At 38.1% G+C, this 20,488-nt stretch overlaps 1 protein-coding gene across 5 annotated transcripts in view; it reads left to right on the top strand.

The window, feature by feature from the left end:
* The window catches only part of CHN1 (chimerin 1), a 200,780-nt gene that overhangs the window by 40,409 nt on the left and 139,883 nt on the right, over positions 1-20,488 (top strand). For all 5 annotated transcript variants that reach the window (XM_086359152.1, XM_086359132.1, XM_086359122.1 and 2 more), the window contains exons 3-4: positions 8,370-8,408; positions 15,395-15,450. In XM_086359152.1, coding sequence (XP_086215278.1) covers positions 8,370-8,408; positions 15,395-15,450 — 95 coding nt within the window. The remainder of the gene's footprint in view (positions 1-8,369; positions 8,409-15,394; positions 15,451-20,488) is intronic.

Below are 20,488 nucleotides of genomic sequence, written 5' to 3'. Positions count from 1 at the left end.
TTTTGACAAGATGATAGTTTATAAAACTGTAATTATGTATAAGAGTATTATGTATTACTCTTATTATATTACTTTATTAGTAACTAATCATATCCATCCTGTTTTTCTTATTGCCTTTAAAGACATAAACTACATCTGGACCTACCCTGTTACCGACATTCTTACTCATAGAAGCTCTTTAATATGTATTTACTGAATGAATTAAACTTTCTGATTATTTTAACATTTCTGCCATAAACTTTATAATTTAACATTTTAACAAAAATCAATAATTTGATATTTATATAAAATTGTCTTTTATGTAGTGAATGAAAAGTATTACTGACACTTAAAGGCAGTGGGAAAAATGAATTTTGTGGGTATGTACTTAATTTAAGCTCTCATCTATACCATGCTAAGATTATTTTAAGCAGCTGTCCCTGAATTTTTTAAGGTGGTTTTAAAATTAGCTGTCACTGAGTCATAGGTTGTCTGGCTGTCATTCTCAGTCATGCTCTAGAGATGAAGTCTGTCCTGTTTAAATGCTTGGTCTGGGTGGATTTTCTGACAATAAAAAGACGTGATGGGAGCTCTTGAAACCTGTAGCTGAAGGCTCTTGATAACTTCCTTTGAATAAGCTGAAAGAACTTTGATCCATTAAAGGAATTAATGATTTCCTCTTTTTCTGTCTTAGTTAACTTTTATATTTCTTCTATTAGATAAGATGTATCTTATCCTACCTTCGGAGAAGGCAATGGCACCCCACTCCAGTACTCTTGCCTGGAAAATCCCATGGATGGAGGAGCCTGGTAGGCTGCAGTCCATGGGGTTGCTAGGAGTCGGACACGACTGGGCGACTTCACTTTCACTTTTCACTTTCATGCATTGAAGAAGGAAATGGCAACCCACTCCAGTGTTCTTGCCTGGAGAATCCCAGGGACAGGGGAGCCTGGTGGGCTGCCGTCTCTGGGGTCGCACAGAGTCAGACACAACTGAAGTGACTTAGCAGCAGCAGCAGCAGCAGCATCCTACCTTACCCCATGTCCTAAATATGCCAAGGAAATCATCATTTGAAATAGTTGTTCTCAAAGCATAGTTCTAGGGGCTCCTACAAATCTCCAAGTTTCTTCAGTTTTCACAAGGTCAAAACTATTTTAAATAATAGTAATAATGCATTATTTGCCTTTTTCATTCTCCTCTCTCACAAGCGGCTAGTTGGATATTCCAACTGTACGTGGCATGTGATGTCGCAACAGATTGAATACAGAAGCAGACAGGAGAAACCAGCTGTCTTCACTTATACCAGATAGTAGAGAGATGTGCAAAATGTAAAACAAATTTTTGTTCTGAAAACTAAAGTTTTTTTCATAAAAATGTTTAGGATATAACCAATTTATTATTTTTAATAAATTACCAAATATATGCTATTAAAATTTGTTTTAACTTCTAATATGGTTAATATCAATAGAAATTGAAAGCTCCTTAGAATCCACATTTTGAAATCAAAAAGTCTGAGAGCCACTGGTTTAAAAGATAAAAAATATTTAAAATATCTGTCAGACTTTTAACAGATTACAGGTGAAATCTTCTTGATGTAGTCAAAGTATCTTCAGACTATAATCTATCATCATTGATTTCATCAGTCTCTAATTGTTAAGCATTTAGGTTGAATCCAGTTTTTTTAGTTTTAAAAGAAATATTTCAGTGATATTCCTCTGTATTAATATTTGCCTAGCATACGTAATTATTTTATAATAAATTCCTGGAAATAGAACTGCTGGGTCAAAAGTGTGCAGAAGGAACAAATATACTCCCATATTTTTTCCTCATTTCCTCAGTTAGCAGGAAATTTAGTATCTTCCTCTTTAGGCAGTCTCCTCCCCCAGGTTTGAACTTCATGAGGCTTACTCAGTCCCAAAGTAGTACTATTCTCTTACAAATACCCAGAAGAAAAGTTCAGTAAGTATAGTTCTACACTGTTTAACACTGACAGAAAGTGATAAAGAGAAGGAAGGTTAAGTCCAGCCTTTGGTAGATAGTTGCTTGTCTTGACTGCTACTAGGATATCCATTTTAGTCAGATTTGGCCCAAGTCACAAAGTATGAACCCACCTGGAGGTCAAGATTGCAGTTCATTTGTTCACACTCTTACTGAACGTTCCATGTGTCAAGGAGGCTGAGGTCAGAGACACTTCTGGCCTTGGCCTCATGCTGGGCCAGTATCTGTTCTTCCTAATAAGCCTGTGAGCCCATGTTGTGACTCTAGATCACCGGTTTCAATTAATTCATCTTCAAAGTCATTCTTCTTTCAGAAGAGTTTCTGCCTTTTCCTGCCATTAGAACTTGGTTTGGGCTCTAAGTTTCTTCTATGACAGAACTTCTTAAATTTGAATCTGAGGAATCAAAGATGAGGGTAATGTTACTTCCCTTCCAGAAGGATTTAGGATGCTAGAAAATTGGTCTCAGCAACTCTAGCAATTACTTTGTTAAGAATCTAAGGTATGTTTTTCTAAACCATGCAACTTTCCCGTCCCAATGAGCCCCTTTCCCCTGAGTCCTGAGGATGGTGGTACCTACCCTTTGCCTTACTTGTTTAACAAATGGTCCATACCACAGTGAACTAGTATCTCCACCCCTAGACATAAGAAAGACTGTCATAATTTTTAAATGTTCTTTTTCAAAGAGCAGCTCATTTACTCTGCCTTACAGATGCTTATTACACACTTTTAAAGGCTCATGATATGTATTGCCAGTTCTTTAGAGATCTTGCACCAGTTTATACTTCCACTGGAAAAAAAGATTGCTAGGAAAAGACTTTTTTAAATAAAATTAATTTATTTGTTTTAATTGGAGGCTAATTACAATATTGTGGTGGTTTTTGCCATACACTGACATGAATCAGCCATGGGTGTGCATGTGTCCCCCCTCCCGAATCCCCCTCTCATCTCCCTCCCCATCCCATCCCTCTGTGTTGTCCCAGTGCACTGGCTTTGAGTGCCCTGTCTCATGCATCGAACTTGGACTGGTCATCTGTTTCACATATGGTAATACACATGTTTCAGTGCTATTCTCTCAAGTCATCCCACCCTCGCCTTCTCCCACAGAGTCCTTATATCTGTGTCTCTTTTGCTGTCTTGCATATAGGGTCGTCGTTACCATGTTTCTAAATTCCATATATATGTGTTAATATACCGTATTGGTGTTTTTCTTTCAGACTTACTTCACTCTATATAATAGGCTCCAGTTTCATCCACCTCATTAGAACTGATTCAAATGTGTTCTTTTTAATAGCTGAGTAATATTCCATTGTGTATATGTATCACAACTTTCTTATCCATTTGTCTGCTGATGGACATCTAGGTTGCTTCCATGTCCTGGCTATTATAAACAGTGCTGCATGGGATACACATATCTCTTTCAGTTCTGGTTTCCTCGGTGTGTATGCCCAGCAGTGGGATTGCTGGGTTATATGGCAGTTCTGTTTTCATTTTTTTAAGGAATCTCTGCACTGTTCATAGTGGCTGAACTAGTTTGCATTCCCACCAACAGTGTAAGAGGGTTCCCTTTTCTCCACACCCTCTCCAGCATTTATTGCTTGTAGACTTTTTGATAGCAGCCATTGTAACCGGCGTGAGATGGTATCTCATTGTGATTTTGATTTGCATTTCTCTGATAATGAGTGATGTTGAGTGTATTTTCATGTGTTTGTTAGCCATCTGTATGTCTTGTTTGGAGAAATGTCTGTTTAGTTCTTTGGCCCATTTTTTGACTGGGTCGTTTATTTTTCTGGTATTGAGCTGCATGAGCTGTTTGTATATTTTTGAGATTAATTCTTTGTCAGTTGTTTGGTTTGCTATTACTTTCTCCCACTCTGAAGGCTGTCTTTTCACCTTGCTTATACGGAAAAGACTTTGAAAACCCACATTCTGTTTTTAAATGTCACTAATGATTAGACTTCTTTTAGCATTAAAGGAAACACAAACTTAAATCCCAGTATTTCTTGGTTATTTGCCAAATACTCATTTCATTTGGCCACAAAACTGTGATCTGTAGCATCTTGAATAATGTCTTCTATAATACAGTAGGTGTACAGGCAAAATCGAAATAATAGGAATGCATAGGTGAAATCATTGACAATGCCCTGAGGCAAATATGGTAACATCATCATGTTTTTAACTTCACTTTTGGTGAAGGCCAGAGAGGATTCTCATTTACTAAAGTTCTCCTGAGTGCAAGATGTTTAATGTATGATACCTAATTTTATCCTCCAACAAACCTGTGTTATTACTATTACCATTTTAGATGATATTATTACTCTATACATAAAGAAAAAAGAGGTAGTAAGTTTCCTAAAGTCACACAGCCAGCTAAGGTTCATATTCCCCTCCAGAAATCCTATCTAGGACCAGGTAAGCAATCCCCCAGAGACAGAACTTTGAATATTAGCCTCTTTTTCTCTCATCATCTCCAAAGTGGAAGTGATCTCCAGGGTCGCCTGCTCATCTGCACAACCGTGTACAGGGTTTGCAAGGAGTTAGGGCCAATGACAAAGTAAGAGGGCACAGTCCCAAACACTTCTCTCACTTCTGACTCCAAGTGCAAGTGGGAGGTGGTTCCCTCAAATCACCTTAGGGTTTGATAATTCTCCAGAAGGACTCATAGGACTCACTAAACACTATTATACTTAGAGTCATGATTTATTACAAGGAAAAGATACAGATTATAATCCACCAAAGGAAGAAGCGCCTAAGTCAGGGTCCAGGAGAAGGACTGAATGCAAGCGTCTCTTGTCCTCTGTGAAGTCAGGATGCATTGTCTTCCAGCACTGATGTATGATGAGACACATGGAGGATTTCCAATCAAGGACACTCTCTCAGTCCTTGAGTTCAGAGTTTTTAATGAGGGCTTTATGATTGATGGCCCACCCACAGGGTGGAACTTGGTCTTCAAGTTGACTAACACTGTGTGACCTAAAACCCCACCCTAGGTCACATTGTTACTCTCTGCCTAGCCCAAGGATCCCAGGCAAATAAAATTACTTCCTAGGAGCTGAAGGTGAAAGTTAGACCTCTTCTTCAGTTCAGTTCAGTTCAGTCGCTCAGTCGTGTCCGACTCTTTGCGACCCCATGAATCGCAGCACGCCAGGCCTCCCTGTCCATCACCCAACTCCTGGAGTTCACTCAAACCCACATCCATCGAGTCGGTGATGCCATCCAGCCATCTCATCCTCTGTCGTCCCCTCTGTCGTCCCCTTCTCCTCCTGCCCCCAATCCCTCCCAGCATCAGAGTCTTTTCCAATGAGTCAACTCTTTGCATGAGGTGGCCAAAGTATTGGAGTTTCAGCTTCAGTATCAGTCCTTCCAAAGAACACCCAGGGCTGATCTCCTTCAGAATGGACTGGTTGGATCTCCTTGCAGTCCAAGGGACTCTCAAGAGTCTTCTCCAACACCACAGTTCAAAAGCACCAATTCTTCGGCACTCAGCCTTCTTCACAGTCCAACTGTCACATCCATACATGACCACAGGAAAAACCATAGCCTTGACTAGATGGACCTTTGTTGGCAAAGTAATGTCTCTGCTTTTGAATATGCTATCTAGGTTGGTCATAACTTTCCTTCCAAGGAGTAAGTGTCTTTTAATTTCATGGCCGCAGTCACCATCTGCAGTGATTAGGTGCAAAGTTAAGGTCTTTACTACCCTGCGTCTCAGCCTCGTCGAGTGCCTTTTTCTTTTCTTCCTGGCTGCACGTGTGTCTTCCACTGGTGGGTCGGGAGGTGCCTCATCACTGCAGTGTATGCTGTTTGCATGCTGGCAAGAAGGCTGAGACACACACGTGAATATTTCAGGCCAAATGCTAGGAGAGTGAACATCCACTCTCCTATTAAACCAAAAACTGGCTTAGGATTGAATGGCAATTTAACAGGATCCATATGGCATCGATGAAATCATTAAATGACTTGAATGCTTAGAGGCAAATTTTTCCTCATATAAAAAATACAATTCAATTAATTATCATTTATTTTTTAAGACAAACATCAGTACAATTAACCTTCCAAACATACACACCCACATGCCCACCCCCACCCTCTTGCTAGGTAAATATGTATATATCTATATATTACTGTGCTAAGGTCATATTTCATCCTAATGTTATATCATTGAGTTTATCAGTGAGTTTACCTGAGATGGTAGTTTTCCTAAATAACTACTCATTCATATACAGATAATCCTCCTTATATGATTCTGTATTTGCAAATTTGCTTACTTGCTAACATTTATTTGTAACCCTTTTAAAATAAATACTTGTGACACTTTCATGGTAATTTGCCAGCATTTATAGAGTGGCACATTGAGTTGCCTGACCTGTATATTCCCAGCTGAGGCTGAGCAAGGCAACTCTGCCTTCTGTGTTTCAGCTCTCATACTGTAAACAAATGTTCTTATCAGGACCTAGTTAATGCCACTTTTCTTTTTTTTGGTATTTTTGTGGCTTTTTATTGGTGATTTTATTTTTTTAAATGGCCCCTAGTGTCAAAATTCTGTCTGGTGTTCCAAAGTGCAAAAAGGCAATGATTTGTCTTATGGAGAAAATACATGTCAGATAAGCTTCTTTGAAGCATAAGTTAAAGTGTAGTTGGCTGTGAGTTAAGTGTTTATGAACCAACAATATATGCTAATAAGGTATTTTTAAACAGAAATACACAGAAAGAAAAGTTATATATTGACTGGTTGATGAAAATATTATGACCAGAGGTTCACAGGAACCTAACTTGTTTCCGCCGGAGCAGTGGTTCAGTGTTGGTTAATTCATTGTGTATGGTGATGTAGGATGTAACTTCTGTGAATAATGAGAGTCAACTCTATTTGCTGCATTACTTCATTCATTTATTCATGTCACCTTTTATTCATTCTTTGAGAAAACATACATGAAAACTTCTCCTGGTGCTAAGTAATTTCTACATGATGTAGAATTTCCCTCTTATGTCCTTTTGCCCATCACTGGTAGTCTTACTGTAGCCCTCTGATTCATGTGGTGGTTTATGGTAACACATCAAAAATGAAGTGTAAGATTGCATTTTAAAGGTTGGGATTTGGGGGCTGAATGTGTTCAGTCTGTGACAATTTTAATATGAGCTACATATGCAAGATTCACCCTTCTCAGTAGACTTCCTGTGAATTTCCTTGTTTCCTTGGAGACCACGATTTTTAGGATCAGATTCCTCAATGGGTTTATGTTGGATTCCAGCAGAGCCAGGTGATGTGTCTGGCCATACCTCCCGACACCAAAATGCTGTCTGCTGGTTTGGCTGCATGGCCTTGCAGGCATGACTTCGTGCTGGCAAGATGATTCCTCAGCTGTGCTTTACAGATGAGAATGCCAGGCTGTGCAGTCCCCTCTCCTTTCTCCCTCATCACTTTCCACTGCATCTTCACACTCTCCTAATCCACATTCAAGCAGAGGGAGGTGAATGGGTCTGGGGAGCACATGTTCACCTCATGTTCTTAATAGCTCCCTAGATACACTCACCTTCACTGAAGTGTTTCTCATTTCCTGGTTTTGATTGTCCAGGATGTATGAGGACTAAGGTCCATACAGTGGTCATGTATGGATGTGACAGTTGGACTGTGAAGAAAGCTGAGCGCTGAAGAATTGATGCTTTTGAACTGTGGTGTTAGAGAAAACTCTTGAGAGTCCCTTGGACGGCAAGGAGATCCAACCAGTCCATTCTAAAGGAGATCAGCCCTGGGTGTTCATTGGAAGGACTGATGCTGAAGCTGAAACTCCAATACTTTGACCACCTCATGCAAAGAGTTGACTCATTGGAAACGACTCATGCTGGGAGGGATTGGGGGCAGGAGGAAAAGGGGACAACAGAGGATGAGATGGCTGGATGGCATCACCAACTCGATGGACTTGAGTTTTAGTGGACTTTGGGAGTTGGTGATGGACAGGGAGGCCTGGCGTGCTGTGAGCAACTGAACTGAACTGAAGGTCCATACCTTGCTGTTCTTTTCTCCTAATGTTAATATGCTGGCATCCTCCCAAAGTGAAAAATTCCAATGAGTTCAGGAATCTTGCAGTGGAATGAAAGTTAAGCCAGAGACATTATTGACTGTTACCTCAGTGATGATAAAACAGTAAAAGTTAAGCTTGGTATTCTCAGGTGATAAGCAGTTGAATAAATAACAATAATTTTCTTCAAACATCTCTGTGAAATTTTATTCCAAGGAAGGGGGGACCAAGACTAAAAATCTTTGAATACCCTTTAGTGCCTAGCACAATGCCTAGGACAAATAGACCTCAACAAATATATATTAAATGAAATAATGGTTAAAATAACTCATTTAAAATACAGATATTCAGTAACATTAATTTGTTTTTTCTTTCAGACACAGATGAATATAGACCTCCTGTTTGGAAATCTTACTGTAAGTGTACAAATAATTTTACATTGGATGGGTTATAGTGCTTTATAAGTAACATAAAAATATTAAGATATTTTTAATATTTTAAGATATTTTTAGATTATAGAATCTAATCTTCAATAGATATGAAGATTGACTCAGTTTTGTGCCCACTATTGAAAAATTAATTTACAACAGGATTTGTGACTAGCACAGGAAAAGACACTGTGGGGAAACAGGAACATTTCCACGAAGCCTGTACATGGTTTGCATGTTAGGAATGCATCCCCGAGTTCACATGGAACTCCGTATTACGGAACTTGAGACTGCTTGCTGACAATGACTGGAGAAACTAATGCAAGGAGAACTAACTGAGAATTCAAGGAGTCTTTTCTCAGATCCTGACTTTATGTCGAAAAGGAATAAATAAATGATGATAAGTCAAGAGGCTAAATTGCTAGAAAGAATGGGTAAAAAGAGGCAAAAGTTTTTTTTTTTTTAGGAATTGCCTTCCCAAATATAAGAGAGAGACATTTGAATTCTATATTGTTCTTTAAACTTTGCATTAGAATACAATTTTTTTCTGAAGAGTCTATGTTCTTAGTCCTTTATTTTCCTTTCCTTGTTTTCTAGAGAATATTGTTGCATCAAATAAAAGCTATTTCAGATTTTTAAAACATGGAAATAAGGTTAATACAATAGTTGTTTTTTAAAAATCCACGGATGCACTGTTGTAGAAACCAGTACTGTAAACTTCTGTATGCTGTATAGAGTCGAATAAGCAACCTAAAAAAGTTTAAATATAGATTATTAGCATCTTTGTAAATATCGAGTTATTCTGTATTTGATATTTGTAAGTTGTTGAAATTTGCTGACTGAAAGAGCAGTAATTCATATTCTTATTTGTTTTGTGTTCCCAGAACAATATATTGTTTAATAGGTTTCCACTTTGGGCTAATTATAGTAAGCACAAAATGTTCAAAAATGAACAGTCTCTAAAAATATTTCCATGGATGTATTTTCCCCCACCCCTGCTGCTTTCTTTTTGATTCTGGGGGGTATAGTTCAAAGAATGAATAAAAATGACTAATGTTCTTTACCTTGCAAAGATTTTGTCATATAATCTCATTGGCGGGAGGCCTATTAAAAATTTTTCTCTGCATTTTCTGGTTTTCAATTTATCTTTATTCCCTTTGCTCTGACTTGTGCCTTGCGCATTTTAATGTAAGAGCATTTATAAAACCTCAGACTGTTATTTAATCTTGGTGGTGATTTTTCACCCTGCAGAATATTGACTGCTAAATGTGGTATATGCAATTTGTATTTTCTGTATCTTCATATGTCTTAGAGTAGCAACCATTTGTCTTAAAAATGGCGTATTTCCTCTTTTATTTTGGTGATAATACTGAGTTTTTATAGTTTCTTTTAGTGACTTCAAGCCTGAAGAACACTGTCACCCCTTATCATTTTAATAGTAGAACAAGGAGGAGATTATTAGAATAGACTTTGTTTTCTGACGATCAAATGCAAAAACTTCCAATTCAAGGAAATTTTGTGATTAAACTGTTAAAGCTAAGCTGAAAGGCCCATCCCATATTTAAAATGAGTCATGTGAAATTACTTTATGAAATCATGATGTTGTCTAAGAATTTGTGTATGTGCACATTTTAACTAATGAGAAACATAAAAATTACATTTTCACATTGAAGTAATTGGTATGATGATTGTTTAGATTGTTAAATGTGTTTGTCAAATTTCTGATTCTAGGAAGAAATTGAGATGTGGGTTGAATTCTTTTGTTTTCTTTTGCCTTTGCCACTCACAGTCACTTTTACAGTTTTATGTCCAGGTAACTGTAAATAATCCCCAGTAAGGTATTTAATAATAATACTATAAGAAGTTCACATGTCCTAGAGTCTGTGCATTTTAATAGGAAGAGGTTTTTTTAGAACTAACAAGTCTCTGACACCCTTATTTCATCATCATGAGTAGTTGAAGTTTTAAGTTACTGGGGTAAAAGGCCCTGCCCAGTACCCTCAATAATTGAGCTGTGACATTTTGTTTAATTTCTATATATGCCTTATTCAGAGTTGATGAGTAACAAATTCTGTTTGATCATCTTTGGGACTGACAAACCTTAATGCATATGTTACCTTCTTTGTATTGTGACTTAAAATTTTTATAATTAAAGTAATTCTCAAAATGGTGCGGTAAAATCTAAATGGAGTGAGACTTTAAAAAAATCATGCATGTCTGTCCACATAAGGAGATATAAGCAGAATGAAAGCTATTCAGAATGTTTTGATTGTTCACGTCTATTCTGTACTACATCTGTAAAACTGCAGGGGACAGTTACATTCTCATGTCAAAAGTTGCAGCATGTTAAGGATTTTTCTTCTGTCTTTAGCTTGGTGGGGTCCAAGCAGCTTTTCATAATGTGATTCTATAAGAAGCATTTAACCTGTATCTATTTTGTGCATTCTGATTTTGGTTCAGTTGAGCTTGTGAGAACATAATTCTAATACCTTACAAATTCAAATCAATAATTAAGTAGGAGTTAGCAAGATGTCCAAGTTGAGAACTCTTAAAACAAATGCAGTTTTGTTGCTTTTCAATATGTCTGTCTTGAAATCAACCAGGGGCCTAACAGTTTCAAGAGGAGCTGGAAGTCTCTTTTGCTTTTATTTTTGTTGCTAAATTTCTTAATTGTTAAATGTTAAAAACAGACTTTAATTTAAAAAACAGATGCTGAAAAACACATGTAAGCCAATTTTGGCCTCAAGATGCCAGCGTGTGGACTCTGAACGTGATTCACAATGTATTGCCTCTAGGTACTAAGAATTTCCGTAAGAAGTACATAAACATTGACACTTTTGAGGTGATTGAAAAATATTGAGTACTTTAATCATATATCTTCTCATCTTGAATTTGGCTATTAATTTTTGGTGAATTATTACACAATTGTGCAATTTAAGTTTCAGCTGACTTTCAGCTTAAATTATAAAAAAAATACTTTCTAAATTTCAGTTCAGTTCAGTTGCTCAGTTGTGTCCAACTCTTTGCGACCCCCTGAATTGCAGCACGCCAGGCCTCCCTGTCCATCATCAACTCCTGGAGTTCACTCAGACTCACGTCCATTGAGTCTGTGATGCCATCCAGCCATCTCATCCTCTGTCATCCCCTTCTCCTCCGGCCCACAATCCCTCCCAGCATCAGAGTCTTTTCCAATGAGTCAACTCTCCGCATGAGGTGGCCAAAGTACTGGAGTTTCAGCCCCAGCATCAGTCCTTCCAGTGACACCCAGGGCTGATCTCCTTTAGAATGGACTGGTTGGATCTCCTTGCAGTCCAAGGGACGCTCAAGAGTTTTCTCCAACACCACAGTTCAAAAGCATCAGTTCTTCGGTGCTCAGCTTTCTTCACAGTCCAACTCTCACATCCATACATGACCACTGGAAAAACCATAGCCTTGACTAGACGGACCTTTGTAGGCATGTAATGTCTCTGCTTTTGAATATGCTATCTAAGTTGGTCATAACTTTTCTTCTAAGGAGGAAGCATCTTTTAATTTCATGGCTGCAGTTACAATCTGCAGTGATTTTGGAGCCCAAAAAAATAAAGTCTGACACTGTTTTCACTGTTTCCCCATCTATTTCTCATGAAGTAAGTGATAGGACCAGATGCCATGATCTTCGTTTTCTGAATGTTGAGCTTTAAGCCAACTTTTTCACTCTCCACTTTCACCTTCATCAAGAGTCTTTTTAGTTCCTCTTCACTTTCTGCCATAAGGGTGGTGTCATCTGCATATCTGAGGTTATTGATATTTCTCCCGGCAGTCTTGATTCCAGCTTGTGTTTCTTCCAGCCCAGTGTTTCTCATGATGTACTCTGCGTATAAGTTAAATAAGCAGGGTGACAATATACTGCCTTGATGTAGTCCTTTTACTATTTGAAGCCAGTCTGTTGTTCCATGTCCAGTTCTAACTGTTGCTTCCTAACCTGATATAGGTTTCTCAAGAGGCAGGTCTGAATTAATTAATCTTTATTAATTACAGTTTATGATTTTTTATGATCCTTTTGATGAACATTCCCTGAATTCATGTTATATTCAGTTTATCCAATATTCAAAGATCCTCCCTTTATATGTATTTTTATTAAAGATGAGTCATAGAGCTAGATTAACCCTTGGTACCAAGCCAATAGGGGAGGTGTTTGTCTAAAAATTACTCTTCTCAATCAAACAGAACTATACCCTCTGAAACTCTGATGGAAGCAAAGAGTAAAATTCTTGTGAGGTTATCACTCTTTTTCATACTGGCTTATCTTAACATTTGCTTACTGAAAAGGTAGATGCATCACTGATGATAACAGATGCTACAATATTTTTGTGCTTTTACTCAAAATCAACACTTTACTTTCTCTAATAACTTGTAATGTCCTCCTTGGGCACTACTCAGTTCTCATAATTGAGTTTCCATAGGTGACCCTACTTTCTAAACCATTTTCTTGACAAAGGAAAACTACTGCTCAAAACAGAAATGTGAACTGAATTTTCACGTCTTAGTTACAAACAGGGAGAAATGGACCTGAAGAATGGCCCTTTTTGCAAATTATGTTTTTGTCCTCTTGGGAGGATGGAGATTTACAATTATCGCTGGGCTTCACACATGTCTCCAGTGGTAAAGAACCTGCCTGCCATTGTGGGAAACCCAGGAGATGCAGGTTCCATCCCTGGGTTGGGAAGATCCCCTGGAGGAGGGCATGGCACCCCACCCCAGTATTTTTGCCTGAAGAATCCCATGGACAGAGGAGCCTATGGTCCATAGGGTCGCAAAGTTGGACACGATTGAAGTGACGCAACACGTACCCACTGGTGATGTACACATGCTCTCGCTAAGTGGGCCACACAAATTTATTGTCACTGCTTTCTCTCTTCCCTTCCCATCTCAGAATTATTCCCTTCATATCATCTCTTTAATCCATAAAAAACATATTCACGGGAATATTTTTGAAAAACCAACTTTCACAGTAAAATATGGTTATCTAAACTATTTTAATATATTTTGTCTCTTAGGGATTTTTGCAACAAGGAGAATAAGGCAGAGGAATACATTTCTATCAGTAGATGTCAAACGTTATTAACTGAGGAAGTGTTTTGTTTATTTTTTGATTCTTAACAGTAAAGCTCCATCTTCTTAGCACTTTTTAAATCATAGCATTACCGTGTTGTTATGTTTTGGTGATGACCTGAAGATGCATTGTGATAATCAAATATTTATTGTAAAGAATCTTCTGTATTAGTATCAGTCACCTACATATAAAAATAGCTAATCTTTATTATTTATCATATGCTGGGGACTGTTTTAAGTCTTTCACATATAGTATTTAATCTTTTTAGTCATCTGTAAAGTAGAAACTATTGTTATCCGCATTTTCAAATGATGAAAGCTGATGCTCAGTATGCAGGGTTAGTGGCAGAGCACCAGCATTCAAATTCCAGGTGGTCTGGTTCAGCAGTTCAGATTTGCAATTTCGGTACTTTGTTGCCTTTACATAGCCCTACAGAACAGTGATGTGTGTGTGTGTATGTTCTTAGTATATTTACTGTATGTATACACACACAGGCTCCTCTGGTGGCTCTGATGGTAAAGAATCCACATGCAGTGCAGGGTTGGGAAGATCTGGGTTGGGAAGATCCCCTGGAGAAGGGAAAGGCTATCCACTCCAGTATTCTGGCCTAGAGAATCCCATGAACTGTATATAATCCATGGGGTTGCAAATAGTCCATGGGGTCGCAAAGAGTCGGAAATGACTGAGCGGCTTTCACTTTCATATACACACATATGCATAGTCTAACTGTATATATTTAAATATGTCTCTGCACTATATGTGAATATCATCAGAGGCAGAGTCTATATAATATGTCCACTTGAAATGTGAGCCTTGTATTATTTGACAATCCCAGATGCTGTCCCAGATATTACATTGACCAAATGTCTATGTATATAAATACACTATTAAATTCAGTTATATGTTGATTATATGTGTAGAAATAGAAAACAGACTTTCTCCAAGAGATAAACTTAGACCTACATAAACACACTTTCTCTGATAACCATACATTCTTTTGATTTTTTTCTTTGTTTCAAGTCAAAAAGCCTGAAGTGAGGCTTAGAGGACGTGTGTGTGTGTGCTCAGTCGTGTCTGACTCATTGCAACCCCATGGACTACAGCCGGTCAGGTTCCTCTATCCATGGGATTATCCTGGCAAGAACACGAGTGGGTTGCCTTTCCTTCTCCAGGGGATCTTCCTGACCCACAGATTGAACCTGCAGCTCCTGCATTGGCAGGCAGATTCTTTACCATTGAGACACCTGGGAAGCCCTTAGAAGGTCATGGTATTGATAAAGTTTTTCATGAGTCCATTTTCAGATGTCCAGAAAATTATCCTCTGGCTAGCTATTTGGTGTTTGAATTCTCTCTTGCTGCATTTACCTTAGTTAAATAAGTGGTGGTAACTTTGGCTTAGAAACTGTTTCTAGGAGAGATTATCTTTGAAGATATATGTTCACAAGATAAATGGGGGGGGGGAACAGTGTATGTGTTACATCTAGCCTATAAATCCTAATTTTAGTTTCAAATTTGACACTTAATAATGTGCTGTTAAAATACACAAATATTATTTGTTTATAACAGAGACATTCTTTATGTAATATGTCCATAAAAATTGAGGAAAATAAATGACCAGATTATGGAGAACAGAGCCAAATATCCAGTATTGAGTTGTTGTAACACTCTGTGGCTTATAATTTTTTTATTTGTTTGCTTCTGGGCTTTCACTAAATATACTTTGGCTTACTTTCTTTATTTTTTTCATAACAAAATTTAATAGCAAACAGGACTGTACCACAGTTTTCTTATGAAAGTTAAAAAGCAGGCAGGTTTTGATTCCTAATATATTCAGATGTTCTGCATAAGGGAAACTGACATCTTTTATTTTCTAACTTCCCAGTATATCAACTGCAACAAGAAGCCCCTCATCCTCGGAGAATTACCTGTACTAATGAGGTGGGTGCAATGAAACCATTATGAAATGTCTCTCAATCATTTGTTTCCCAAACTTTGAACTTTTTCAGTGGTGTGGTTGTTTGTGGGATTAACTGTTAATGCTACTTAACATCATAAAATTGTAACTTGAATGCATTTTTCTTAACATTCTTCTCACTTTTTAATAGGCTGTTTGAAACAGGATAGAATAAGACAATATAGCTTTAAGTGATGTTAGTATTCTTTTCAGTGAATTTATACATTCTTCCATTTCTTATTGTTTTATTCTTCTTAAAACAAAGTTTGAAGGCATCATTGTAGCATTATGGAAGGAATTTTTCCATCAATAGAAGATTTAAATCATGATTTTAAAAAGCAAAAGTCATAGACAGTTCACCAAAAGAGATACATATATATGACATGATAATATATGAAAAGATGTTCAACTTCATTAATAAGAGAAATGCAAATTAAAATATACAGTGAAAATTTTCACTTTTCAGATTGGCTAACGTCCAGCAGCTGAGAATATACTCTTAGTTGGTAAACCTGTGAGGAAATAGGCACTCATATATTGCTGATGGGAATGTGAAATGCTACAACTTTATATGGTAGTTTTGTAATGTCTGACATCTACATTTATCATTTGACCTAGCAGTCCAAGTTCTACTCTAACTCTGATGAATTGCCTGTACAAATATGAAATAGCGTATACTCAAAAGTTTTTCACTGTAGGATTATTTGTAATGGCAGAATGTTGAAAAAAATCTAAATGTTCCTAGGCAACTGATTGAATAAATTATAATACTAAAAAGAATAAGGAAGAATTCTATGAGCTGATATGAATTATGTCCACATACAGAATGTATATGTAGTAATTATGGTCCCTATTTAGTAATAAAGAAGGGAAAATAAGAGAGAAATCTTTTGCAAAAGAGAAACACAGGAAGGTTAACCCAGGTAATAGTGAAATAGTTTTCCATAAGGAGTGGGTGAGGAGCAGTGTAGAGGGGATAAGGGTGGAAGTGAGACTTCTCTGAGGGTGTGTTACTTCTGAACTATGCAAGTGTCTCACATATTTAAATAACCAAATTAAATAAAAAGGATTAAAAATACTCTAAAATTGAATACAAATAGAAACAAGTGAATATAACAAATCCATAACGTTATATCAGCCCTTTGCTGACAAAGGTCCGTATAGTCAAAGCTACGGTTTTTCCAGTAGTCATGTGTGGATGTGAGAGTTGGACTGTAAGGAAGGCTGAGTGCTGAAGAATTGGTGCCTTCCAACAGTGGTGTTGAAGAAGACTCTTGAGAGTCCCTTGGACTACAAGGAGATCAAACCAGTCAGTCCTAAAGGAAAGCAATCCTGAATATTCACTGGAAGGACTGATACTGAAACTGAAGCCCCAGTACTTTGGCCAACCGATGTGAAGCATCAGCTCATTGGAAAAGACCCTGATGCTGGAACAGATTGAAAGCAGGAGAAGAGGACGACAAAGGATGAGATGGTTGGGTGGCATCACCGACTCGATGGACATGGGTTTGAGCAAGCTCCAGGAAATAGTGAAGGACAGGATAGCCTGGCATGCTACAGTCCATGGGGTCACGGGGTCACACTACTGAGCGACTGAATGACAACAAATCATCCAAATTAAGTAGCTTTTAAACATATTGTTTTGGCTATACAGATGTAGAAGGAAGTATTCTAAGATCTGAAACATATGAAAAGATCTTTTAGCTATAGTTAGTTTGTTGTTGTTATTGGTACTTGTTCAGAAATTCTGCAGTTATCTTATTGTAACATAGGATAGAGCAAAGGAGTAATTATATTGGATTTTGGGGAACCAAAGTTTTAGGAGATACAAATATGGAATGGAAGGAAAATGACAAATACACTGTGGAATTGAATTTGAATTGGAGGTATCAATATGACCTTATAGATTTTTTAAAATGTATTTTCCATCTCAGTTCATGGAAAGGTCTTAGAAGAAATGTCCCAGTAAGAATGAATAAAACCAGTGCTCAGATTTTAGTTTCCAAGTACTATTTCCTACTACAAGGAGTCAGTGCTCCTTAGAGAAATTTCCTGATTCTAGAATATAGGGCTGGGAGGTCTGGGAGCATCTTATGTCAGAAAGCAGGTGGATGAGGATGTGTCAAAAATACATAGGATCCCATTTGAAGAGTTCCTACAAGCAAAATGTGGGACAATTTGACATCAGAAAGAATCATAGTAATGAATTACAACGCATTGAATGAAAAGAGAATTTGTAAGTCTATAATGTTACTTAAAGAAAAACCTTCCCCAATACAAAGAGGAAAACAAAGGGGAGAAGATTGTTCTTTCTAGTAGACTAGTAGCTAAAAATGCAGAAAGAATGGTAATGATTTTTTCACTAATAATTGAGTCAAGCAGGGATTTATCATTGGACATTAAAACATTGAATAAAAAGTTATATGTGAATAGAATAATCACATGGTCTTGATTATATTTCTAGTCTAGTTCACGCTCCCCAAATTCCAGACTATATACCCAGCGTCTGTTCTACCTCCTCCTCCAGTTATCTAGTGGGCATCCCAAATATAACACATCCAACAGAGAACTGACCTTTATCCTCCTTCCCAAACCTGCTTTACCAGAGCCTTGCACATCTCAGTTACTGGCAGTTCCTTACTTACAGTTGAACCAATCCAAACCATGCATCATCCTTGATTGCTTTTTATTTTTTCCTCTTTCATCTCCCCACAATTATTCCATCAGGAAGTCCTATTGGGTCTGTCTTCAGAATAAGTCCAGAACATGTCTAGAATTCTACCACTTCTTACTATCTCCATAGCTACCATTCAAGTATGTACTTTGGAAACTGCTAGATTCCCACCCAAATCCATTCTTTCTCTGGAAATAAGGTTACTCTAAATTTCATCAGCTTTTTTTTTTTTTTCAATAGTCCTGTCCATGTGACAATTTTCTCTTGTGGAATAGAAGTAAAGGTTAATGTTGGGTCCATTAAAACTTTCCACCCAAGTCCTTCTGAATTATTTTTACCTTCTGCTTGGATTCAGATAAAAACTAGGAACTCTGGACAAGGAGATGGTGGAGCTACAAGATGGAAGATATCTGGATGTAGGACAGTTGTGTTCTTGACCTGAATACTTACCTAGAAATTATATACAGGGCATACTTAGTTTTTGCTTCCTTGATAACTCAGTTGGTAAAGAATCCGCCTGCAGTGCAGGAGACCCCAGTTCGATCCCTGGGTCAGGAAGATCCGCTGGAGAAGGGATAGGCTACCCACTCCAGTATTCTTAGGCTTCCCTTGTGGCTAAGCTGGTAATCCGCCTGCTATGCGGGAGACCTGGGTTCAATCCCTGAGTTGGGAAGATCCCCTGGAGAAGGGAATGGCTACCCACTCCAGTATTCTGCCTGGAGAATTCCATGGACTGAACAGTCCATGGGATCGCAGAGAGTCGGACACAACTGAGCGACTTTCGCTTTCATACTTAGTTTTGTTGTGCTTTGCAGATAATACATTAACAAATTGAAGGTTTGTGGTAACCCTGCATTTCACACAAGTCTGTCAGAGCCATTTTTCCATTAGCATTTGCTCACTTTGTGTCTCTGTGTCACATTTTGAGAATTCCCACAATATTTCAAATTTTGCATTGTTGACATTTTGTTCTGGTGATCTGTGATCAGTCTTACTACTGTAATTGTTTTGGGGCACTGTTAACCACCTCCACATAAGATGGCAGAATTAGTAAATGTGGGTTTTCTGACTGCTCCATCGACTGGCCATTCCCCCCGTCTCTCTCCTTCTCCTCAGGCCTCCCTATTCCCTGAGACAGAACAATATTGAAATTAGGCCAATTGATAGTCCTTGCAATAGCTTCTTAAGTGTTTATGTGAAAGAAAGAATTGCACATCTCTCACTGAATCAGAAGCTAGGCATGATTAAGCTTAGTAGGGAAGGCTGGTTGAAAGCTGAGATAGACCAAAAAGCTAGGCCTCTTGTGCTAAACAGTTAGCCAGGTTGTGAATGCAAAGGAAAAGTTCCTGAAAAGTGCCACTCCAGTGAACACACAGATGATAAGAAAGTGAAATAGTTAATAGCTGATGTGGAGAGAGTTTCCATGGTCTGGATAGAAGATCAAACCAACCACCACATTCCCTTAAGCCAAAGCCTGACCCAGAGCCAAGTCCTAACTCTCTTCAATTCTATGAAGACTGAGAGAGGTGAGGAAACTGCAGAAGAAAAGTCCGAAGCTAGCAAAGATTGGATCCTGAGGTTTAAGCAAAGAAGCCATCTTGTAACATCAGAGTGCAAGTACAAGTGCTGATACACAAGCTACAGCAAGTATCCAGAAGATCTTGCTAAGATAATTAACAAAGGTTGTTATACAAAACAACAGATTTTCAGTGTGAATAAAATTGGAATTCGTATCTTTACATGGGAAGAATAGTCATCTAGGTCTTTCATGGCTCGAGAGGAGAAGTCAATGCTTGGCTTCAGAGGACAGGGTTAGGGGTCTTGTTAGGTCTCTAATGCAGATGGTCACTTTTGAGTTGAAGCCAGTGCTCATTTACCATTCTGAAAATCCTAGGGCCCTGAAGAGTTATGCTAAATCTACTCTGCCTGTGCTCTATAAATGGAACAAAAAAACTTGGATGACAGCTCATCTGTTTACAATGTAGTTTACTATTTTAAGCCCACTGTTGAGACCTACTGCTCAGAAAAAGCTATTCCTTTCAAAATATTGCTGCTCATTGGCAGTGCACCTGATCACCCAAGGACTCTGATGGAGATACATGAGATTAATGTTTTTTTCATGTCTGTGGGCTTCCCTGGAAGCTCAGGTGGTAAAGAGTCTGCCTGCAAGGTAGGAGATGTGAGTTTGATCCCTGGTTTGGGAAGACCCCCTGGAGAAGGAAATGGCAACCCACCCCACTACTCTTGCCTGGAGAATCCCATGGACAGAGGAGCTTGGCACTGGGCTACAGTCGATGGGTTCGCAAAGAGTCGGACACAACTGAGCAACTGACACTTCCGCTTTTAAT

The sequence above is a fragment of the Bos grunniens genome, chromosome 2 (genome assembly GCF_055505025.1).
Source record: "Bos grunniens cultivar Pamir isolate PY7600 chromosome 2, Bosgru_T2T1.0, whole genome shotgun sequence".
NCBI classification, from domain to species: domain Eukaryota; kingdom Metazoa; phylum Chordata; class Mammalia; order Artiodactyla; family Bovidae; genus Bos; species Bos grunniens.
This window is presented reverse-complemented; position numbering and strand designations above follow the sequence as displayed.